At 39.1% G+C, this 23,759-nt stretch overlaps 1 protein-coding gene across 1 annotated transcript in view; it reads right to left on the bottom strand.

The window, feature by feature from the left end:
* Positions 1 to 23,759, bottom strand: part of EXOC4 (exocyst complex component 4) — an 814,897-nt gene that overhangs the window by 145,877 nt on the left and 645,261 nt on the right. Inside the window, exon 13 of the mRNA XM_060020916.1 lies at positions 1,784 to 1,939. Coding sequence (XP_059876899.1) covers positions 1,784 to 1,939 — 156 coding nt within the window. The remainder of the gene's footprint in view (positions 1 to 1,783; positions 1,940 to 23,759) is intronic.

Here is a 23,759-nt window from a genome sequence, read left to right as displayed (position 1 = left end):
ATTATTCAGAGATTAAAAAAGAGCTACCAAGCCACCAAAAGACATGGAGGAACCTTAAGTGCGTACGGCAAGGCAAAAGAAGCGAATCCGAAAAGGCTACGTATTGTATGATGCCAACTATATGACATTTAGGAAAAGGCAAAATTACGGAGACAGTTAAAAAAAAAAAAAAAAAAAAAGGTTGCCAGGGGTTGGCGGAGAGGAAGGCTGGGGTGAATAGGAGGAGCACAGAGGATTTTTAGGGCAGTGAAACTATTATTCTGCGCGATACTGAAATGGTTACCTTCACTGTAACCAATGAATGGGTACACTCATTATACATTTCTCAAAACTCACAGAATGTACAACACAAAGAGTGAACCCTAATGTAAACTACAGACTTAGTTAATAATAATGCACCCATATTAGCTTACCAATTTTAACTAACATACCACATTACTGTAAGATATTAAACATAGAGGAAATGGGGGGGATGAGGGTGAGTGATGGGATATATGGGAACTCTGTGTTGTCCACTCAATATTTTCTGTAAACCTAAAACTGCTACCTCATGCAAATAAAGTCTATTAACTAAAAAATAAATTATGCACGTATAATATAGTTTTCTTATAACAATATAACTAGCTGACAAGTTTTTCTGAGATAATGTGAATGATGAGGGAGAAACCATAAACAGGAAGACTTTAGGTTAAATTACAGGTGAACTTTTGAGTCTCACGATTTTGAGAAAGTTTTAAATGGCACTATAGCAATTTTTCATAATAAAATGTTGGTAGAAATATGGCACCATAGTGTACGGATACGGTTAACTTTGTGAACGGTAAAGACCTATTTACCTATAGTTGCAACTCACATTCTGAGAGAGATGAGCTCACAGTTCTATGATGACTTAAGAGTAAAATATTGGTCACTACTTCTTTTATTCTTTTTCTGGTCTTTGCTTCCTTAAAGTGCTTTTACTTTATTTCTTTTTTCTTTTTCTTTTTTTTTTTTTTTTTTTTTACTATTTATTCATTCACGTGGATAGCAGAAGACAATAAGAATAAACTTACTTTTAATGTGACAAAATACTACCTCCACTTTTTCCCCTACTTTACACAGCTCTAAAATGACAGAGGTGAACATATTTCACTGTGGCAAGCGAGCCATGTGAAAATGAGTAGCTTCATCAAATTAGGCTACATTTTCATGGCTAAGTAAGAAATTTAAATTGTGCAAAGGTAAAAGTTGAGTGATAAAGTTGAAAGCGAGACCTTACTTTTGTCAAAACAAGTAGAAAACAATTGGATACACTATACATGAACAAACGTGGGAAGCACATATATATTTCCGGAAAGTTCAACTAACAGTTCTGTGAACTAAAGAACATGCTAAGAACAATTGTAACACACTTATGGGCAGGAACTTTACATTATTAACTGTCATGTTTCCAAGGTATGGCACAAAACAAGGGCCATACAGCTTTGTTGAATAAATAAATGAATTAATGAATAAACTATGAGCTTCCCTAAGAAGGGAGAATGACCTACAAAGTAAAAATATTTTAACCTGATTTAGCAATGCTCCAAATTTGATTCACATCAATCCCTTCCTTCTAAAGTTTTGAGCACAAGCCATACTTGCACAGGAAATGAAGTGTAGTACAATAGAAATGGACTTTACTAAGTTCAGTTCATTGCTGTTTGATATTTAGAAATGGTCAAAATTTCATGTAGGAAAGAATTAGCTAAATGGATATTTTTCTTCCCATGTTTAGTATAACTTAGAAAATAGACCATTTTACCTTATGAAATCTTCTTCCTCTTCTCTCTTTGGCCTCAGCTGTTTGGGTTGAGCCATGTTAATCCAGTTTGGTAGAGATTTCAAGAGCCTGCTGATATCATCATCTTTTGCCCAAGACGCACTGATGACAAGTTTTTCTTCTGACTGGACAATGCCCCTAAACACGACCAACAGAAAAGGCACACTTCAGGACACTGCCTGGCTTCCAGTTAGCATTTTCCATCCACCTTTGCTGTAGAAAAAAAGATACCATGTCCACCTCTCCTATTAACATAATCCATTATCTAGTTGGAAGCATGACATCCGTGAATAGGTCACTTTTGTGGGAAACATCATTCCTAGATTCCATTTTTAGTTTCTTCATTGTTGAGTAATTATGAAACTAATAATATTAATTAGTTCCCCTTATCATAGTTAATCCCTTAGAATAAATGAAAGTGTATGGGAGGTTTGGGGGGTGGGGGTAGGTAGGGATTCTTTCGAGAAAGATGTTGAACAAATAAAAAGTGGGTTAACCATACAAAAGAGTGCAATTAAATAATTGCACAATAACATAAATGATACCTGAAAGGTGATGGAAGTGTTACAAAAAGTTGTTCTCTGACCTCTTGGTTTAAACTACCAATTAGCTCTACTTGAAGGTGTTTTTTGAACCATGGATACCCCTCTATTCAAAGTAAATCTACCATCACAGAGAAATCTTCTGCCCCTGATGTAAGGCAGAAAAGTCTTTGATTATTGCTCTCTCCAGTGGGCTTTGACAAATGACCTAGAGTGACAGGTTTCAACTCCTTTAATAGGGCCCATGGGTGAGCTATTAACACGGCTCTTTCCAAAATGTACTTGTAAATTCACTGTAAACGTTCAATTTCAACTTAACTAAGAAGCTTCCCTTTCTGTTCAACATTTCTGTCACTATAACTAATTTCAATGGTCTAAAAATCCCCCTCAGCAATTCTAGGTGACAGAATGACATTTATTTATGAAGGGATTGCTAATTAGCTGGCTAGTCCTCTGAAGTTGACCAAGACTATAGGAGGTTTTCCCCTCCATCACAGGCAGGAATTTGTGTCGGTATAAGGGTTATACTGAAGAACATCATGTGCTTCTAAATATACAATATATACACGGTGTATATGCTTGGATGTACGGTAAAATCTCCTTTACCCAACAGACAATTAATGTCTGTAGACAGAAGTTGCTGGTGCCTAAAAACCTTGACTCATGACAACCTAACTTGAGGTAACAAGATTTCAAGATGTAGGGAGCAATATTGCCCTGGTAATCTGAAAATAAGCTAGAATAAATAAGAGAACCATAGTTGAATTCTTCTAACTCACCACAAGCAAAAGTTTTCTAATAGTAACTATGGTCAGCAATACAAAAATTAGACTACAGAACCTTCTTCCCTGGGATCTCTCAAATTACCCTGACTGATATCTTCCATTTCTGTTTTTTCTTTGTTATTTTCTTGCATCTTTTCTGCAATATTTATGGATTAATCCCACAATATAATTTTTACACTCTTATATGCGGGGTGCCGGATTCAGTCTTACAGAATGGCACCATCTCAGATTTATGCTATTCCACAGGAGAAGACTCCTCAACGTTCTTTGGCATTCTTTTTACCTGTCTCTGATCAACCTCCTCTCTCATTTGCTCTATGGCTATTTTTTAAAAATATATACATATTTTTTGAATTTTATTTTTTTTTATACAGCAGGTTATTATCTATTTTATACATATTAGTGTATATATGTCAATCCCAATCTCCCAATTCATCACACACACACCCCACCAGCTTTTCCCCCTTGCTGTCTAGAAAAGGGAACCCTCTTCACTGTTGGTGGGAATGTAAAGTGATACAGCCACTATGGAGAACAGTACAGAGGTTCCTTAAAAACTAAAAATAGAACTACCATACGACCTAGCAATCCCACTACTGGGCATATACCCAGAGCAAACCATAATTCAAAAAGACACTTGTAGGACTTCCCTGGTGGCGCAGTGGTTAAGAATCCGCCTGCCAACGCAGGGGACACAGGTTCGAGCCCTGCTCCGGGAAGATCCCACATGCCGCGGAGCAACTAAGCCCGTGCGCCACAACTACTGAAGCCCATGCACTCTAGAGCCTGAGTGCCGCAACTACTGAAGCCCGCGAGCCTAGAGCCTGTGCTCCGCAACAAGAGAGGCCGCCACAATGAGAAGCCCGCGCACGGCAATGAAGAGTAGCCCCGCTCGCCGCAACTAGAAAGAAAAGCCTGTGCGCAGCAACGAAGACCCAACGCAGCCAAAAATAAGTAAATAAATAAATTTATTTTTTAAAAAAGACACTTGCACTGTTCACTGCAGCACTATTTACAACAGCCACGTCATAGAAGCAACCTAAATGTCTATGGCTATCTTTTAAACCTTTGCCCTTTCTTTATCTCATTGCTTATCCCCCCGCATTCTTCCCATCCGTCAAAGAAAGGAGGAGACCTAATTATATACTTTCAAACATCCCACCTCCGATCCCCCACAGAAATACTTTCAAATCTGTTTCATTCTCCACTTCCAGTAATCCCTCTACCTAAGCTCTGGGGGACCCTTTCCCCACCCCGCAACGATCCCTCCGTTTTTTCTGCATATTTAGGGCCTCTCTCAATATATTCCTCAATCCCGTGTTAATTTTTTAAATGAATGAATGACTGAATCTCTTTTTTTTTTTTTTTTTTTTGCGGTACACGGGCCTCTCACTGTTGTGGCCTCTCCCGTTGCGGAACACAGGCTCCGGACGCGCAGGCTCAGCGGCCATGGCTCACGCGCCCAGCCGCTCCGCGGCATGTGGGATCTTCCCGGACCGGGGTACGAACCCGTGTCCCCTGCATCGGCAGGCGGACTCTCAACCACTGTGCCACCAGGGAAGCCCCTGAATCTCTTTCTTGATCTAGCATTTGTCTCTAGTAAAGCTCCTCTCTCTCCTTCACACACACTGTCATCAAATGAGTGCAGCCTCCACTCACTGACGTTACTTTCTCACCTGTTGTTCACTTTTTCAACTCGTGAAGTCTCCCTCCAGGATCTACTCTATGATTTAACCCATCTATTCCTTTTTGCAAATTTTTCAATGATCATATGTTTTACTTCTAGACAAATGCACTGGCTTCCCCCTCCAAACTCTCCTGTGCTTGTATTATGAATTCTGTTCCTTCTTTTATCTCTTTGAATATTTTAAAAACAGTAATTGTAAAGTTCTTTTTATGTGTCTCTGTATTTTTTGGTAATTCTTTGGATGTCAAATGTCCTATCAGCTGCATTTTCCTTCTTTTCTCATGATGGTGAGTTTTCTCATGTGGTCTGCTCTGCTGGTCTGCAAGCTCTACCTCAGTGGGACATGTCCTCTGTAGGAGTCCCACATTTGCCCTGCATTTTGGAGATGTCACTCTTAGGTGGGTTGCATTTGCCTCTCCTGGATCCTAAAGGTTTCACCAGTTCCAAATAAGATTTTAAGATTCTTTTTTCCTTCCTTGTCTTGGCTTAAAATTTTCTCTCCCTACATGGGCGGTACAAATTGAGGTCCTTACTTGCACATGTCACATGTGTAGGATTCTGATTTCTTTTAGGGGCCACTTTTTCTACTCCAAGTAGGGTGGCTCATTCTCAAGCACAGAATTTTCCTGGTTCCATGTGTGGGTGGAAAAACCCCATGCACAACTTCTGCACTGATAAAATTTCAGGCCACGCAGGTGTTAATATGCTAGGCCCCTATTGGGTCTTCAACTCTGCTATGGTCTGAATGTTTGTGTCCCCCCAGAATTCACATGTTGGAATCCTACCACCAATTTGACAGTATTTGGAGGTAGGGCCTCTAGGAAGTGATTAGGTCATGAGGGTGGAGCCCTCATGAATGGGATTAATGACTTATAAAAGAGATCTCACAGAGTTCCCTAGCCCCTTCCGCCAGGTGATAGTGCAACGAGCAGTCTGCGACCTGACTCTTCCAGCACAATGATCTTGGACTCCAGCCTCCAGAACTGTGAGAAATAAAATTCTGTTGTTTATTAGTCACCCAATCTTTGGTATTTAGTTATAGCAGCCCAGACAGACAAAGACAACCTCTATATGTGGTCCTGACACCTTTGTGGGCCTCTCAACTTCAACATTTGCTTGTTGCTATGGCTTTTGGTTCCTCCTTCATTTGAGGCACGTGGAAAATTTTCTTTCTTTTGAATTTGGTTACATATTTAAAATATATTCTTAAAGATACATATTTTTATCTGGACTTTCTATGTATCAGGACTTTCTATGTATTAGGAGTAGGAAAAGGGTTTCCTAAATCTATCCACTCCACACTTCTAACTGAAGTCAAAATTCAGTATTAAATCAATTGCATTTAGGGTTCTAGAACCACTGGTTCCCTGATGTTGCTGTACCAATCCGTGGGTGTTTTTTTTTTACTTTATACTCTGATTATTCAGAAGCATCTGATACTTTTGACTATTCCCTTCTTAAAATATTACTCCTTTGGTAACCACATCATCATCTTCTCCTAAGCTCTTTCTTAGCTGAACTGAGGGTTCTTTTCCTCTGTCCATACTTTACATGTTGGTATTCCACTGCATGTCTCACTTGGGCAATCTCATCTTCTTGCCAGACGTGACCTGGGCAATCTCATGTTCTTGCCAGACGTGACCCACCTGTATTCCAAAGACTCCCAAATTAATATCTTCAGGGCTGCCCTCTCTTCTAAGTCTCGGATCTGCATATACAAAGGTTAATGGGAGAACTGAACTTGGAAGTCCTACCAGCTATTTAAATTAGAGTCAAAGGAGCTCATTTATTATCCACCTTTCCGTCTCCCACTGAACATCTAGTGTTCCCTATTTTGGCCAACAGTCCAACCATCCATCTTGTTACTTAAGTCAGGAACTCAGAGTCATCCTCATTACCCATAGACACCATAACCTCCCAATTCCATCTGCTTGGTAACTTATAAATCTGTTGTTTCCTGTCCAGGTTCACTGCCCTTAGCCTATATTTAGACCCTCATCATTTTTCACTTGGACTTGGCAGTAACCTTATAACCGGGTGTCTTGCCTGGAGCTTCAAGACCATCAGTCCAACTCACCAAATTAGTCAGAAGAATCATTTTTCTAAAATTGTACAAATGCAGTCATGTTTTTTCCTTCTTAGAATTCTTCACTGATGCCTAATTCTAAGACCAAGTCCAAACCTAGCAAGGCATGAACATCTACCTTTTCAACTTCATCTCCTGCTACTGCTTTCCTCTTTTGTCTCTGGTCACTACTCCCAGTCAAATCCCTGCCTGTGTTGGCTCAACACCCTACCTGCAGTGAGTATTCTACTGGTTTTTGAAGGGGATATACTGTTTCCTGCTTGTATGTATTATCTCTGCCCAGAGAGCCTTTTTCCATCTTCCTTGTTTGCCTCTACTGATCCAACGTTACCTCAGCTCTTCCCTTGGGACAGCTGAGTCCTTTCTTCTGTACCATATCACCCTTTACCTGAGGTTTTCAATCTCGACTGCACCTGGAGAGCTTTAAAGAAAACAAAAAAGGACTGGACGCCCAGGTCACTTCTAAGACCTAGTAAATCAGAATCTCTGAGGATGGGACCCAGGCATCAGCATTTTTAAAAGTTTCCCAGGTGATTCCAATGTACACTCAAAGCTGAGAACCACTGCCTTACACACACCTCTGCTCTCAGTGGTCCTACCACACTTCTTTACAAGTTGGCATCCCCTACTAGACGATGAGTTCTCTGAGGACAGAGCTGATTTCTCATTAGCTTTTGGGCTCCTAGCGCCTAGCACAATACCTGGTATTTGGAAAGTGTGTAAGAACTGAAGTGGACATAAAAATAAGCCCTCTTCAGTTTTAGGAGACTGGGTAACTGATTAAGCTAAAACCATTTTAGTGGTTTTCCTTTACTATTTCTCTGCACTGAACGACTTAGGTGAGCCATCAAGCCATCTGGTATTTTGACCAAATTACAGATCACTTTGCCATGGTCTCTCTATACCTGTCTGAATTCAGTACGAGTCAGAATAATGAATACAGGTGTGTCCCCTTCTGGAAAAAAAAAAAAAAAGTCCAACATAAAAAAGTCCTGACTCAAGACAAATGAACCAAGGAGTGATTATTGTCAAACCTTCCCCTTCACTTATTCATAGGTGGCCTATTACTGGACAATCTCCTCAACACCTCACTTTCTCTGGGAGGACTCTGTTGACTATGTCAGCCTACAGTAATCTTCCCCCTTGGAAAGCAAATGAATAAAAGCCTTCCTTTTATACTTACTGTTTATAACCTCATAATTAGGATTCTGTCCAACACAATGTGTTGGACAAACTATGGTCTGTCTGTCAAATCTGCCCCATTAGCTTACTTTGTATGTGTTTTAAGCTATGAATACGGTTGACATTTTTTAATGTTTTTTCTTAATCTAAAGAAGAAGAATATTTTGTGACATGTAAAAATTATATAAAAGTTAAATTTCAGTGTCCATAAGTACAAAGAACTGTGGCTGACCGGTTCAATTCCTCTTATACCCAAAGTACAAGTCAAATTCTGCCCCACAGAGTTAGAAGTCCAAACCCAACTCAGTTTTCTTTGAGCCCATCCATCCTGGCTCCCATCTGCCCCAGGGTTCAGGAGACAGTTTGGGTCTGTACGTGTGAGATGGTACTGTACGTTTTCGGGATCTAGAATTTTTCATTTTAGCACTCGCTGGAATGAAAAAATTAGCTTAGTGGGATACTATGTTAAAGGTACTCACATCATTTACTTATGTATTTTTTTAAGACTGGTTTAATTCAATAATATGGTATCATATTACTGCCTTCACTAATATTCATAGATCCTGTCTTATTAAAAAACAGTAATCCAAATTAACTAGCACGCTGCCTACCTATATATTGCCCTCAACAATAAATTATTAATTCATATTGTAATGAACATCAATCCCAAAAGCAATTCCAAATATTCTGATTTGAAATATTAGCACTGATGAGCAACATACGGTTACCCTAAAGGGAATTTTTCATTCAAATGGCAAAGTTCCCATCCTAACTAATTGTATTTATTAGTTTATAATTTTGAGATAAATGGGATTATGTGGGTTACAAAATTCCAGGATATATCTAAATAGCCTCAAAAAAGGAGAACTAAATCTACAATAATTATTCCACAAGAGGAATAGGGTCAATCATCACTACCAGGACCATAATCTACTAATTAATTCACAGCTCAACGGGCCACAGACAGAGCCATCTGTGAAACTATTTGTACCTGTTCCCAGGAGGAAGAGGAAAATAGGTATACCTCTTGGAACAGGTGATAAGGCTGCTATGGGAAGAGTCCCCCCTCTAGACACAGCTGAGTGAATTTCATTCAGAAAACATCTGCTGGTGTCTACTGGCTCTGATGTGCACTGCTTCCTCTCTGGAACAGTTGTGAAATCCAAGTGTGCCTGGTCCCTGGATACAGCTGGGGTGCTGAGTCTTTCATTAGGTAAACAACCAGGGGCAGGTGGGGCTAATTGGATTCAACTGTTTGGCGGCAGCCTGGGCATGATGTTTACTTTCCCAGACTGAATCTTTCAGACACTTCAAAAACTAGGAGCCAAGCTAGATAAATAAACCCCGGACAAGGCTGGTCCAAATTAAGCTACTGTAGTCAATTTTCAACTGTGAACGACTGGACCTGTAGCTGGCCAAACTGCAGTGCATCGTCCAGCAACACTGTGATCATGACAATGATGGATGCAGAAATCAAAGCTGGTACTAGGCTGCTGATTAAAACAAAACAAACACAAACACAAAAACAAAACTAAAAAATCTCTTAAGATAAGATGGAGCAGAATAAATAGGAAGAGCAAAGAAACATCAGGTTGTCTTTCACATCACACTCATCATAAAGAGAGCTTTATGCTATGTATTTCTACCTTGGAATCACAACTTAAGAAACATCTGCTAACTCTGGAGATGGTTGATGGGAAACAGAAACAATTCAAGAGGACCCAGGGAAAAGGACTTGGAATTTCAGAGCTTACAGCAGGTAACCTTTGGGGATAATTTAATAACAACCTTTAAATAGAGAAGCTCTCATATGAAGGGTCGTAATTGTTTGATATTTAAAAAACCAAGAAGAAAATAATCATAGAGTGGACCAAGAATGTAAAATTTCTGAGAAACTTATTTTGTTTGATACTTGATTATTTTCTATTAATGAGTGTAAAAATCCAATAAGGCAGGACGTTGCTTAGTTTATTCACTTCCAGACTCTTAGCTCTAGAGTAACGATGGACTCCAGAAATGCTTAATAAATAATTACTGAATAAAGTAACAGACTGAATGAATGAATGACTGATATTACTGAAGCACAAAGCATCAGGGATGTAACAGATGGCATAAAAATACTTTTTTGCCATCTTCTTAGGAAATATCAACAATATTATCAATGAATTAATTTAAAAGTAAATAATAACAAGAACACCACTTACAGCAACAATAAATAACATTGGCTGAGACTTATTTAGTATTTACCACGAACTAGGCATTCTTCTAAGCACTTTACATACACTAACTCTTTGAATCCTGGTAACAACGCTGTGTGGTAGGCACTGTTATTATTCCCATTTGACAGATGATATACCAAGTTACAGAGATTAAGTAACTTTAGTGGCTGATGAGGGTACAGCCTGAACTGAGCCTACAGCGACTGTTCTGGAGTCTGTGCTCCAATTATAATGTCTCTCTGAACTACTTGAAACTTTGCTTGAGTTTCCCATTTCCTCTTTAATTCCACTGCCTCTTCTTTGGGCTTCAGAGACAGACTTAGCTCCTCAAGCACGTACAGCCATCTGCATACTCTGTGACCTGCATACTCTGCGTTCATACATAAATGGTATGAACCTTTCTGAACCTCTGTTTTCTCATTTGTAAGGTTGGAAGAATCTAACCTTCAGAAGTGTTGTGACTGACGAGATGAATCGATGACTCTAAAGTCCCCTGAGCAGTGACCATGTACTTTCCAGAGTGTGTATTTCCATTCTAGTCCAGTTTGCTTTGCTTCAAACTGACTGCAACTGGCTCCTGGCTGATCACGGTAGACTGAGTTAGGTGCGGGGAAATTAAGACTGGCTGTTGCTAGGGGATTCGTGGGACGCCTGGTTGGGTGGGTAGCATCTGTATTTGGCAGGAAGGCAGTTGACGGGCACTACAAAAGTAAAGCTATTCACTTGATCAATAAACATGAGGGAAAGGCCTGAATGCAGATATCATGCTAAATGTTGGGACAATTATGTGGAAAAAGACATAGTAACTTCCTTCTAGAGCCCCAGAGTTGAGATCAGTAACACATACGTGAATCACTTTGGGGACATTTTTGAACTACCCTTGCCCAGGCCCAGGGCTCTGTGGGCCTAGTGTGGGAAATCCAGGTTGTGTGTTTTAAAATCTCCCCAAGTAACTCTCATGCGAGTCCACAGTTGATAAACGGTATTTGAGAGAGGAAGACATGTAAACCAACAACTGATCAAATAACACATAATAAAGAAATTTTAAATTGCAATACACTGGGATAAATATCAAAATAGTTACGGGTAATAAGTTACAGGAGCACATAATAAAAGCTCTCATTTGCTGAGTGCTCTCTATGAACCAGATACTGTACATATTTTATAAATGTTCTTTTGTATCTCTTCACTATTTAATAAAGATGAATGTATCAGTGGCAGGTGAACCAAGAGAGTGGCTGGTTCAGTTTGGTTCATACAGCACAGTTGGTTCATACAGCACAGTTTCAAGAGGCAAAGCAGAAGACAGGCTGGCATGGAGCTTGCACAGGGTTTCTCGGGCACATGCCCTGGGCTCGTCTGAGGTTCAGAGTTATTTAGCTGGCAAAGGCAGCCAGGCCAGCTCAGCTAGACTCTCATTCATTCAGGATCCTGGTCTCTGTCTACACAGGAAACCCAAAGGGCTTCACAAGCCGTCACAGCCTACAGTGTCTAGTCTCTGCTCTTTGGCACAAGGGGGCCACTGAGACCTTTTAAAGATACCACTGTGATGACAGACAAGGTAGGTCATCTTCCTTCCCAAGACCTATGATGGTGCTCCTGTACTTAATATGGGAAGTTTAAAAAAACAAAACAAAACTCTTTTCTGCTCATTCTTACCCGACTACATTGTTCACCACAGTCATTTTCATTTCTCAACCCCTCCTCCACGCATCATGTCCCTACTGCTTGCTCATCCTCTTTGGTCTGTCAAGAACCTCCTCCTTCACTCAATAAACATGTTGAGGGCCAACAAGGTGTCCAGCCCTAAGCCAGAGCTGGTTTCTGCCATGGCTGATCACAAGTTTATCTCCATGTCACTCTTCCTTCATGCCCTGGCATGAGTTCTCAGGCCTCTTTGAAGAAGTAGTAAAACGTGGACCTTGGGGATGGTTACACCTTCCCCTAATAAAAACATATTTGTGTCTTATATCAACTGAGCCTGTAAGATTAGAAGATGTTTTATTTGTATTTTCTACCAGGCCCAACACAATGCAGGAAGGCAAAAAAAAAAAAATTGACTGATGAACTGATGCTAAATTGGAACAGACAGAAACTTTAAAGAACTGTGATTTTCCACTGTCAAATGACTATTCTGGGGCACATAAGCTGCTGCTCGTACCTCAGGACAAAAGGGGGACAAAGGGAGAGAAGCACTCAGCTTGGAAGTAGCAGACCAACAGACCAACTGCCTGATCACTAATGCAGAGCTCCAGAGAATTCACAGCTGAGTCCTCCTTTAAGCCCCAAGGGGTGTGACTAATTAAGAAAAGACTTCTAGTCCTCACCTCACTTTTAGGAAACCTCTCTTTACCCAAAGCACGTAACATGACATCATTATATAAAACAGGCTTTCTCTCCAGAGTGAGGGGCTCAGAGAAAGGTGAGATGTTTTTGACCTTTCCTCAGATCTTCAAACTCCCAGTGGACACTCAGGTTCTCATGGTAAACTTGGAAAACATGCCAGCTCTCAGCAGAGGGCATTGTGAGCTTATGGACTGGATCCTTTCAGTAAAAGATATCTGCTGAGAAAGAATCGGATGGAAATGTTTCCCTGCCGCCTTCCTTCTTCCCCAGTGTTACAGCATTTTGGATCATTTGAATTGTATATGGATTTCTATTTAAGTCAGTCATTTGCTGGCAGCAAAACTAGAACATTTCCTGTTTTTCCTGTCACTGTAATCAGGATTTGGCTGTCCAAATTAGGACTGCCCTAATTACTCTTCAGCAGGTGCCAATCTGGGGGAAGGCAACAAATGGGAAGAGAGGAAGTAAGGACACTTTGCATCTTCAGACTCATACAATGAGGAAACACTTTCTTCCGAGCCTGGAAAACCTGATTAAGTAATAGGTAAAAGGCACCATGGGGTTATATGTTGTGTGTCTGCGCACGCTGTTGTGTAACAACTACGTAAATGATTTTCTATTTAATTCCCTTCAAAGCTTCACAGAATTACTTTTCCCAACCCTGAGATAAATTCATCCAGGGCCTGTAATTCAGCAACTGTGAGAGACTACTACAGATAATACCCTGTATAAGGAATGATGTGATAGTGGGCACCAATAAGTGGACATCATTCCAGAGAATCTGGCCATGAGGGATACCAAAGCGGTATAGTCTCTTTGGGGAAGGATCATGATGCTTGATGACCACAATATACCAAGAACCAAAAGCAATGGGTACTTTCCAAGAACTGGGAGAACACCAGTAAGAAATTTAAGTCTCTTATAGAGTGGATGATGCAATATAGGGTGTGGTCATAGATGGTAGTAAAGGTAATCTCTGTCATCATCGTCACTGTCATTATCAAAATAGCAGCTAATCATTTGGGAGGTGGGGCTTAATATTTTGTTAAAACAGTTCTAAAAGGTTAACACTTTCAAAACAATCCTATGAGGGAAAAACTATTATTATCTTTTTTCACAGATGGGAAAACTAAGGCACAGAGAGGCTGAGTGACTGTTCAAGGTCATATAGCTAATAGGTGAAAAAGCTGATATTCAAATTTAGGCCCCAGAGACTTCTCTTGAACTAGAGTCTGGATTTATTGTTAGAAAAACACATGAGATCTTGAGTTGAGCGTCCTGTGAGGAGCAGCTTCAGTGCACGCCCGAAGCTGAGCCATTTCACGAGGAACTCTGGTCTGAAGGGCTGGGGCAAGGCCTCTGCACGGGGCCTGCTACGAGCAAGTGAAACAGACTAAGCACAAAGAGAAAAAAGGTGGATGGGCTAGGCCAGAAGTGAGATTGCCAGATTTATGTCCTTTCCAGATGAAATGTGGATCCTCTAGCAACAGGAGTAATGGAAGATTTCCCTAAATCTGCCTTCAAGCTTTTCCCTGATTGATCTGTGTGACGAGAGAGGACCTTCAAGATGGCGGAGGAGTAAGACACGGAGATCACCTTCTTCCCCACAAATACATCAAAAATACAGCTACATGTGGAGCAAGTCCTACAGAGCAACTACTGAATGCTGACAGAAGACCTCAGACTTCCCAGAAGCTGTGTGGCTGACAGGGTCTTGGTGCTCTGGCTGGCTGTCAGGCCTGAGCCTCTGAGGTGGGAGAGCTGAGTTCAGGACACTGGACCACCAGAGACTTCCCAGGGCCATGTAATATCAGTCGGCGAGAGCTCTCCCAGAGAACTCTGCCTGAACGCTAAGACCCAGCTCCACTCAATGACTGGCAAGCTCCGGTGCTAGACACCCCATGCCAAACAACTAGCAAGACAGGAACACAACCCAACACATTAGCAGAGAGGCTGCCTAAAATCATAATAAGTTCACAGACACGCCAAAACACATCACAGGACGTGGTCCTGCCCACCAGAAAGACAAGATCCAGCCTCATCTATCAGAAAACAGGCACCAGTCCCTTCCACCAGGAAGCCTACATAACCCACTGAATGAACCTTAGCCACTGGGGGCAGACACCAAAAACAACGGGAACTATGAACCAGCAGCCTGAGAAAAGGAGACCCTAAACACAGTAAGTTAAGCAGAATGAGAAGACAGAGAAATAGGCAGCAGATCAAGGAACAAGGTAAAAACCCACCAGACCAAAAAATGAAGAGGAAATAGGCAGTCTACCTGAAAAAGAATTCAGAGAAATGACAGTAAAGATGATCCAAAATCTTGGAAATAGAATGGAGAAAATACAAGCAACGTTTCATAACGACATAGAAGAACTAAAGAGCAAACAATGATGAACAACACAATAAATGAAATGAAAAATTCTCTAGAAGGAATCAATAGCAGAGTAACTGAGGCAGAAGAATGGATAAGTGACCTGGAAGATAAAACAGTGGAAATAACTACCACAAAGCAGAATAAAGAAAAAAGAATGAAAAGAATTGAGGACAGTCTCAGAGACCTCTGGGACAACATTAAATGCACCAACATTTGAATTATGGGATCCCAGAAGAAGAAGAGAAAAAGAAAGGGACTGAGAAAATATTTGAAGACATTATAGTTGAAAACTTCTCTAATATGGGAAAGGAAATAGGCAATCAAGTCCAGGAAGCGCAGAGAGTCCCACACAGGATAAATCCAAAGAGTAAACACCAAGACACATATTAATCAAACAATCAAAAATTAAGTACAAAGAAAAAACATTAAAAGCAGCAAGGGAAAAGCAACAAACAACATACAAGGGAATCCCCATAAGGGTAACAGCTGATCTTTCAGCAGAAACTCTACAAGCCAGAAGGGTGTGGTAGGACATACTTAAAGTGATGAAAGGGAAAAACCTACAACCAAGATCTCTACCCAGCAAGGATCTCATTCAGATTCGACAGAGAAATTAAAACCTTTACAAACAAGCAAAAGCTAAGAGAATTCAGCTCCACCAAACTTCTCTAGGCAGGGAACACAAGAGAAGGAAAAGACCTACAAAAACAAACCTAAAATGATTCAGAAAATGGTAATAGAAACATAGATATCGATAATTACCTTAAATGTAAATGGATTAAATGCTCCAACCACAAGACATAGACTGGCTGAATGGATACAAAAATAAGACCCGTATATATGTGGTCTACAAGATACCCACTTCAGACCTAGGGACACATACAGACTGAAAGTGAGGGGATGGAAAAAGATATTCCATGCAAATGGAAATCAAAAGAAACCTGGAGGGCTTCCCTGGTGGCGCACTGGTTGAGACTCCACCTGCTGATGCAGGGGACACAGGTTCGTGCCCCGGTCTGGGAAGATCCCACATGCCACGGAGCGGCTGGGCCTGTGAGCCATGGCCGCTGAGCCTGCGCGTCTGGAGCCTGTGCTCCGCAACGGGAGAGGCCACAACAGTGAGAGGCCCGTGTACCGCAAAAAAAAAAAAAGAAACCTGGAGTAGCAATTCTCATATATGACAAAATAGACTTTAAAATAAAGACTATTACAAGAGACCAAGAAGGACACTACATAATGATCAAGGAATCAATCCAAGAAGATATAACAATTGTAAATATTTAGGTACCCAACATAGGAGAACCTCAATACATAAGGCAAATACTAACAGCCATAAAGGAGGAAATCAATAGTAAGACAATCATAGTAGGGGACTTTAACACCCCACTTTTACCAATGCACAGATCATCCAAAATGAAAATAAATAAGCAAACACAAGCTTTAAATGACACAGTAAACAAGGTGGATTTAATTGATATTTATAGGACATTCCATCTATAAACAACAGAATAACTTTCTTCTCAGGTGCTCATGGAACATTTTCCAGGATAGATCATATCTTGGGTCACAAATCAAGCCTTGGTAAATTTAAGAAAATTGATATCATATCAAGTATCTTTTCCAACCACAATGCTATGAGACTAGATATCAATTACAGGAAAAAACTGTAAAAAATACAAACACATGGAAGCTAAACAATACACTACTAAATAACCAAGTTACCACTGAAGAAATCAAAGTGGAAATCAAAAAATTGCCTAGAAACAAATGACAGTGAAAACACAACCCAAAAACTATGGGATGCAGCAAAAGCAGGTCTAAGAGGGAAGTTTATAGCAATACAATCCTACCTCAAGAAACAAGTAAAATCTAAAATAAACAACCTAACCTTACATCTAAAGCAATTAGATAAAGAAGAACAAAAACCCCCCAAAGATAGTAGAAGGAAAGAAATCATAAAGATTAGATCAGAAATAAATGAAAAACAAATGAAGGAAACAATAGCAAAGATCAATAAAATTAAAACCTGGTTCTTTGAGAAGATAAACAAAATTGGTAAACCATTAGCCAGACTCATCAAGAAAAAAGGGAGAAGACTCAAATCAACAGAATTAGAAATGAAAAAGGAGAAGTAACAACTGACACTGCAGAAATACAAAGGATCATGAGAGATTACTACAAGCAAATCTATGCCAATAAAATGGACAACCTGGAAGAAATGGACAAATTCTTAGAAAAGCACAAACTTCTGAGACTGAACCAGGAAGAAATAGAAAATATAAACAGACCAATCACAAGCACTGAAATTGAGACTGTGATTAAAAATCTTCCAACAAACAAAAGCCGAGGACCAGATGGCTTCATAGGAGAATTCTATCAAACATTTAGAGAAGAGCTAACATCTATCCTTCTCAAACTCTTCCAAAATATAGCAGAGGGAGGAACACTCCCAAACTCATTCTACGAGGCCACCATCACCCTGATACCAAAACCAGACAAGGATGTCACAAAGAAAGAAAACTACAGGCCAATATCACTGATGAACACAGGTGCGAAAATACTCAACAAAATACTAGCAAACAGAATCCAACAGCACATTAAAAGCATCATACACCATGATTATGTGGGGTTTATCCAAGGAATGCAAGGATTCTTCAGTATACGCAAATACATCAATGTGATACACCGTATTAACAAACTGAAGGAGAGAAACCATATGATCATCTCAATAGCTGCAGAAAAAGATTTGACAAAATTCAACACCCATTTATGATAAAAACTCTCCAGAAGCAGGCATAGAGGGGACTTACCTCAACATAATAAAGGCCATATATTACAAACCCACAGCCAACATAATTCTCACTGGTGAAAAACTGAAACGATTTCCACTATGATCAAGAACAAGACAAGGTTGCCCACTCTCACCACATATTATTCAACATAATTTTGGAAGTTTTAGCCACAGCAATCAGAGAAGAAAAAGAAATAAAAGGAATCCAAATCAGAAAAGAAGAAATAAAACTGTCACTGTTTGCAAATGACATGACACTATACATAGAGAATCCTAAGATGCTACCAGAAAACTACTAGAGCTAATCAATGAATTTGGTAAAGTAGCAGGATACAAAATTCATGCACAGAAATCTCTGGCATTGCTATACACTAATGATGAAAAATCTGAAAGAGAAATTAAGGAAACACTCCCATTTACCACTGCAACAAAAAGAATAAAATATGTAGGAATAAACCTACCTAAGGCGACAAAAGACCTGTATGCAGAAAACTATAAGACACTGACGAGAGAAATTAAAGATGATACAAACAGATGGAGAGATATACCATGTTCTTGGATTGGAAGAATCAACATTGTGAAAATGACTCTAGTACCCAAAGCAATCTACACATTCAGTGCAATCCCTATCAAACTACCAATGGCATTTTTCACAGAAGTAGAACAAAAAATTTCACAATTTGTATGGAAACACAAAAGATCCCGGATAGCTAAAGCAATCTGGAGAAAGAAAAACGGAGCTGGAGGAATCAGGCTCCCTGACTTCAGTCTATACTACTAAGCTACAGTAATCAAGACAGTATGGTACTGGCACAAAAACAGAAATATAGATCAATGGAACAGGATAGAAAGCCCAGAGATAAACCCACACACGTATGGTCACCTCATCTTTGATAAAGCTGGCAAGAATATACAATGGAGAAAAGACAGCCTCTTCAATAAGTGGTGCTGGGAAAACAGGACATCTACATGTAAGAGAATGAAATTAGAAGACTCTCTAACAGCTTACACAAAAATAAGCTCAAAATGGATTAAAGACCTAAGTGTAAGGCCAGACCCTATAAAACCCTTAGAGGAAAACATAGCAGAACACTCTATGATATAAATCACAGCAAGAACCTTTTTGACCCACCTCCTAGAGAAACGGAAATAAAAACATAAATAAACAAATTAGACCTAATGAAACTTAAAAGCTTTTGCACAGCAAAGGAAACCATAAACAAGATGAAAAGACAACCCTCAGAATGGGCGAAAATATTTGCAAACGAAGCACCTGACAAAGGATTAATCTCCAAAATTTACAAGCAGCTCATGCAGCTCAATATCAAAAAAACAAACAACCCAATTCAAAAATGGGCAGAAGACCTAAGTAGACATTTCTCCAAAGAAGATATACAGATTGCCAACAAACACATGAAAGAATGCTCAACATCACTAATCATTAGAGAAATGCAAATCAAAACCACAATGAGGTATCACCTCACACCAGTCTGAATGGCCATCATCAAAAAATCTACAAACAATAAATGCTAGAGAGGGTGTGGAGAAAAGGAACTCTCCTACACTGTTGGTGGGAATGTAAATCGACACAGCCACTATGGAGAACAGTATGGAGGTTCCTTAGAAAACTAAAAATAGAACTACCATATGACTCACCAATCCCACTACTGGGCATATACCCTGAGAACACCATAACTCAAAAAGAGACATGTATCACAATGTTCATTGCAGTACTATTTACAATAGCCAGGACATGGAAGCAACCTAAGTGTCCATAGATAGATGAATGGATAAAGAAAATGTGGCACATATATACAATGGAATATTACTCAGCCATAAAAAGGAATGAAATTGAGTCATTTGTTGAGATGTGGATGGACCTAGAGACTGTCATACAGAGTGAAGTAAGTCAGAAAGAGAAAACAAATATCGTATATTAACGCATGTATGTGGAACCTAGAACAATGGTACAGATGAACCGGTTTGTAGGGCAGAAGTTGAGACACAGATGTAGAACAAACGTATGGACACCAAGGGAGGAAAACCGCGGTGGGGTGGGGATGGTGGTGTGCTGAATTGGGCGATTGGGATTGACATGTATACAATGATGTGTATAAAATTGATGACTAATAAGAACCTGCAGTATAAAAAAACAAACACAAAACTAATACTAATCTTTCTTTGGGTTATTTGTATGTAAATATGTTAATATAAATGTTTCAGACATTACATGAAATTTCTAAAAATCTTATATGTTCTGGTATAATGTTATAAGTCATAATTCTAGTTATTACTTTAAAATGTATATCTCAGAAATAACTAAATTTCCTTGTCTATTGCATTACTATGAACTTTCATCAAATCTTTAACTGTGGTCACTTTCAAGTCTTTTGTCATTTACAGACAGTTCTGGGTGTACTCTGATGGTTTTGCAAAAATGTTCCTATAAAAGGGTTTCATCTTCAAGGAATTCATGGAAAAGATTCTGACAAGTACAGGTTTCTGGTAACTGACTACACTGCTGAACTGAATGAATAAGCATTTTCAGAACTCTAATGGAAAACTGATGAATTCATAAAAGTGCTAACAAAAGATCAAGATAAAAAAATTAATTACATGGGACTGAGTGAACTGATGAGGATGATTATAATTTTTGTGACTTTCTGTTTGAATCAGAAAAAAAAATCCCACAAGGACTCAGAGGCAAAAAATATACAAATCAATTTTCACTGCAAAGTAAAGGAGCTGTTACAGTGGAGATTCCTGGACTGAATGTCAATATTATGACACAGTATGAGTGTGTTTCGTGTTTGGTAATTGCAATCAGTGTTGCTTTTGTTGTGGTCATCCATTTACAATGCTTGGTGTCAGTTTATCTCTTTTAAAAATAAAATACAGTGTGTGTGTGTGTGTGTGTGTGTGTGTGTGTGTGTGAGAGAGAAAAAAAAAAAGAGACATGTATCACAATGTTCATTGCAGTACTATTTACAATAGCCAGGAAATGGAAGCAACCTAAGTGTCCACAGACAGATGAATGGATAAAGAAGATAAAGAAGATGATAAAGAAGATGTATATTCCAATATACAATGGAATATTACTCAGCCATAGAAAGAAACGAACTTGAGTTATTTGTAGTGAGGTGGATGGACCTAGAGTCTGTCATAAAGAGTGAAGTCAGAAAGAGAAAAACAAATACTGTATGGTAACATATATATATGGAATCTAAAAATAAAAATGGTTCTGAAGAACCTAGGGACAAGACAGAAATAAAGATGCAGATGTAGAGAGTGGACTTGAGGACACGGGGAGGGGTAAGGGTAAGCTGGGATGAAGTGAGAGAGTGGCATTGATATATATACACTACCAAATGTAAAACAGATAGTTAGTAGGAAGCAGCTGCATAGCACAGGGAGATCAGCTCGGTCATTTGTGACCACCTAGAGGGGTGGGATAGGGAGGGTGGTAGGGAGATGCAAGAGGGAGGAGATATGGTAATATATGTATATGTATAGCTGATTCACTTTGTTATAAGGCAGCAACTAACACAACAATGTAAAGCGATTATACTCCAGTAAAGATGTTAAAAAATATACTAAAAGTTATGGAGTGGAAAAAAAAAAAAAAAGAAAAACATATGAACCCCTGAAGTACTGAGTAATATATGGTCATCAATCTCAAAGGAAGTCTCAAGACGTATGCCCCCCAAAACTCTCAACTTAGCCCTGTCCTGTTGAACATTTTAAAAAATGACACACACAAAGAAACTAAAAGATTGCTAATAAAATGAAGAATGACATGGAATTTGGAGGAATAGCTATGATTTTTTGATGACAGAATGAGGATTCAAAAATATCTCAATAGACTGAAATGATGAGCTAAAAATAACATTAAATTTAACGGCTACATGTGAGATCTTGAATTTAAGTTAAAAAAAAAAATCCCTGCAAATATAGCTTAGAAAAGATAAGGTTAATTTCAGCTACTGTTTCTTCTTATATTTCCTTATTCCCTACAGCCAACCAGTGGCCATGCCCTACGAATTTACCCCCTTAATTTACGTTTCTTGGTCTGCCCCTTCCCCTCCGCTTCCCCCGCCTCTCCTCTAATTCAGGCACTCTCTGCCTCTCTCCCCTCCACCTCCACACTCTTGCCTTTCCAATCCATTTTACATAAAGCTCAGAAAAATCTCCCTAAAGCACAGGTCTTCCCTGGAATTCCCTGTTTACTGACCTTCAGTGGTTCCCACTACCGAACTTTGAAAGGTCATGTTCCTTAAGCCTGGCATTCAAAAGCCTCCATTTTGGCTTAGCCATCTTTTCCAAAACCCAAACATTCATCACTTGCTCATCCTTCTCCTGCTCTTCCCTACCACCTTGACATTGTTCTGGTTCCTTCACTCCTTTAGCTCCTTCAGTTTTAATCCTGTCTAAATCCTCCTCATTCTTCACAAACTCTAGGTTTGTAACCTTCACCAAATCTCTCTTGTCCTCTTTAAGTAATTTCTTCCTCCTAGAGCATGTCATCATTACCTATCTTACCATATTTTCTGTCATAAATTGATGCTGTGGATACATGTCTGATTTCTTTGTCCCCTATTTTCCTTTCTATCCTCAACCAAGGACGTAAGCTCATTAAAGGTATAACCTGTAACTGACGGACTTCTTTATTCCTACACACTCACATGCAATGATGTGTGTCTGGCACTGGGTCCTGCACAAAGAAGGCAGTAGTTTTGCTGAAGAACAAGAGCACACTTGCAACATTGGGCTCAGAGTGGAGTACTCCTTTTTTAAGATAGATACTACCAGACTAATGGTAACAGAGAAGGAAGAGTGGGATGGTTTGCAGACCCAGGACGTATCAGAAACCAAGGATGTTCTGTCTAGGGGAAAAGAAAAACAAAACAAAACTACTAAATGGACCATGATAGCCATCTTCACATATTTAAAGGGTTTTCATGTGTAAGGATGAAACTGATTTGGAATCACTACAGAAATAAGAACTATGTCCAATCTGAATATCATTTCAAAACAAGAAACTGTTCAACGGTGACCACTCTGCTTTGTGGGTTTAGTAAGCTTCCTATCACTTGACTTGCTGTGAGGCAGGATCATAAATGAGGAAAAGGTCACCTACAATCAATAAGGTGCCAAGCTATACAAACTTTTAAAAAGATTTCTTTCAAAATAACAAGAACAACAATAATATATAAATGACCATCAGTGGGACTTAGAGTCTATTGTCAATTTTGCTATATCTTGGGCAGGTTAGGTAACATCTCCATTATAATTAATACTCACTGGCATTATTATTTGTTAGAAATTATGGGTTGCCCTTAATGAAATATAAGAAAAAGAAGACATGCCTTGCTTTAAAAAAAAAAGCTTAAAATTCAATGCAGGTTAAAGTAAAAGTAAATTTTTAAAGTATGTTATTTGACTGTCATTTGGTAGATGTGACATTCATACAACCATTTTGGAGTTAACTCTGTGGCCCAGAAATTCCACTCTTAGACAACTAACACAAGGGCAGTGGCTTTTAAAATTTTTGTTTGGGTATCTCTTAAAGGAATTTTGAAAAACTATATTCTCTTTCCCACATTTTAAAATTGAAATTTAGCTGTTTTTTTTTTTTTAGCATGAGTTTAATGGTTACAAAATATTGAATTTTGGCACATTATAAATATTGACTCTTTAAATCACTATTTTAAGCGTAACCAACAGAATCTCAATACCATAGGGATTTGAATGGGCATGATACATTTAAAACACACAAAAATAAACTCTTTTTTAATGGTTACGTATTTTTCATTTTTCTCTTTCAGTTATTATTTCTATTTCATTTCCTCACCAAGTTTTACCCTATTGGAATATATCTTTATGCTTTAAAGTACTTTACCATTACTCTATTTGTAGTTTTCTGCAAAAAATAAATTATTT

Source organism: Delphinus delphis, chromosome 9 (genome assembly GCF_949987515.2).
Source record: "Delphinus delphis chromosome 9, mDelDel1.2, whole genome shotgun sequence".
Taxonomy (NCBI): domain Eukaryota; kingdom Metazoa; phylum Chordata; class Mammalia; order Artiodactyla; family Delphinidae; genus Delphinus; species Delphinus delphis.
The sequence above is the reverse complement of the archived record's forward strand: the minus strand, read 5'-3'. Positions and strand labels throughout refer to the sequence as shown.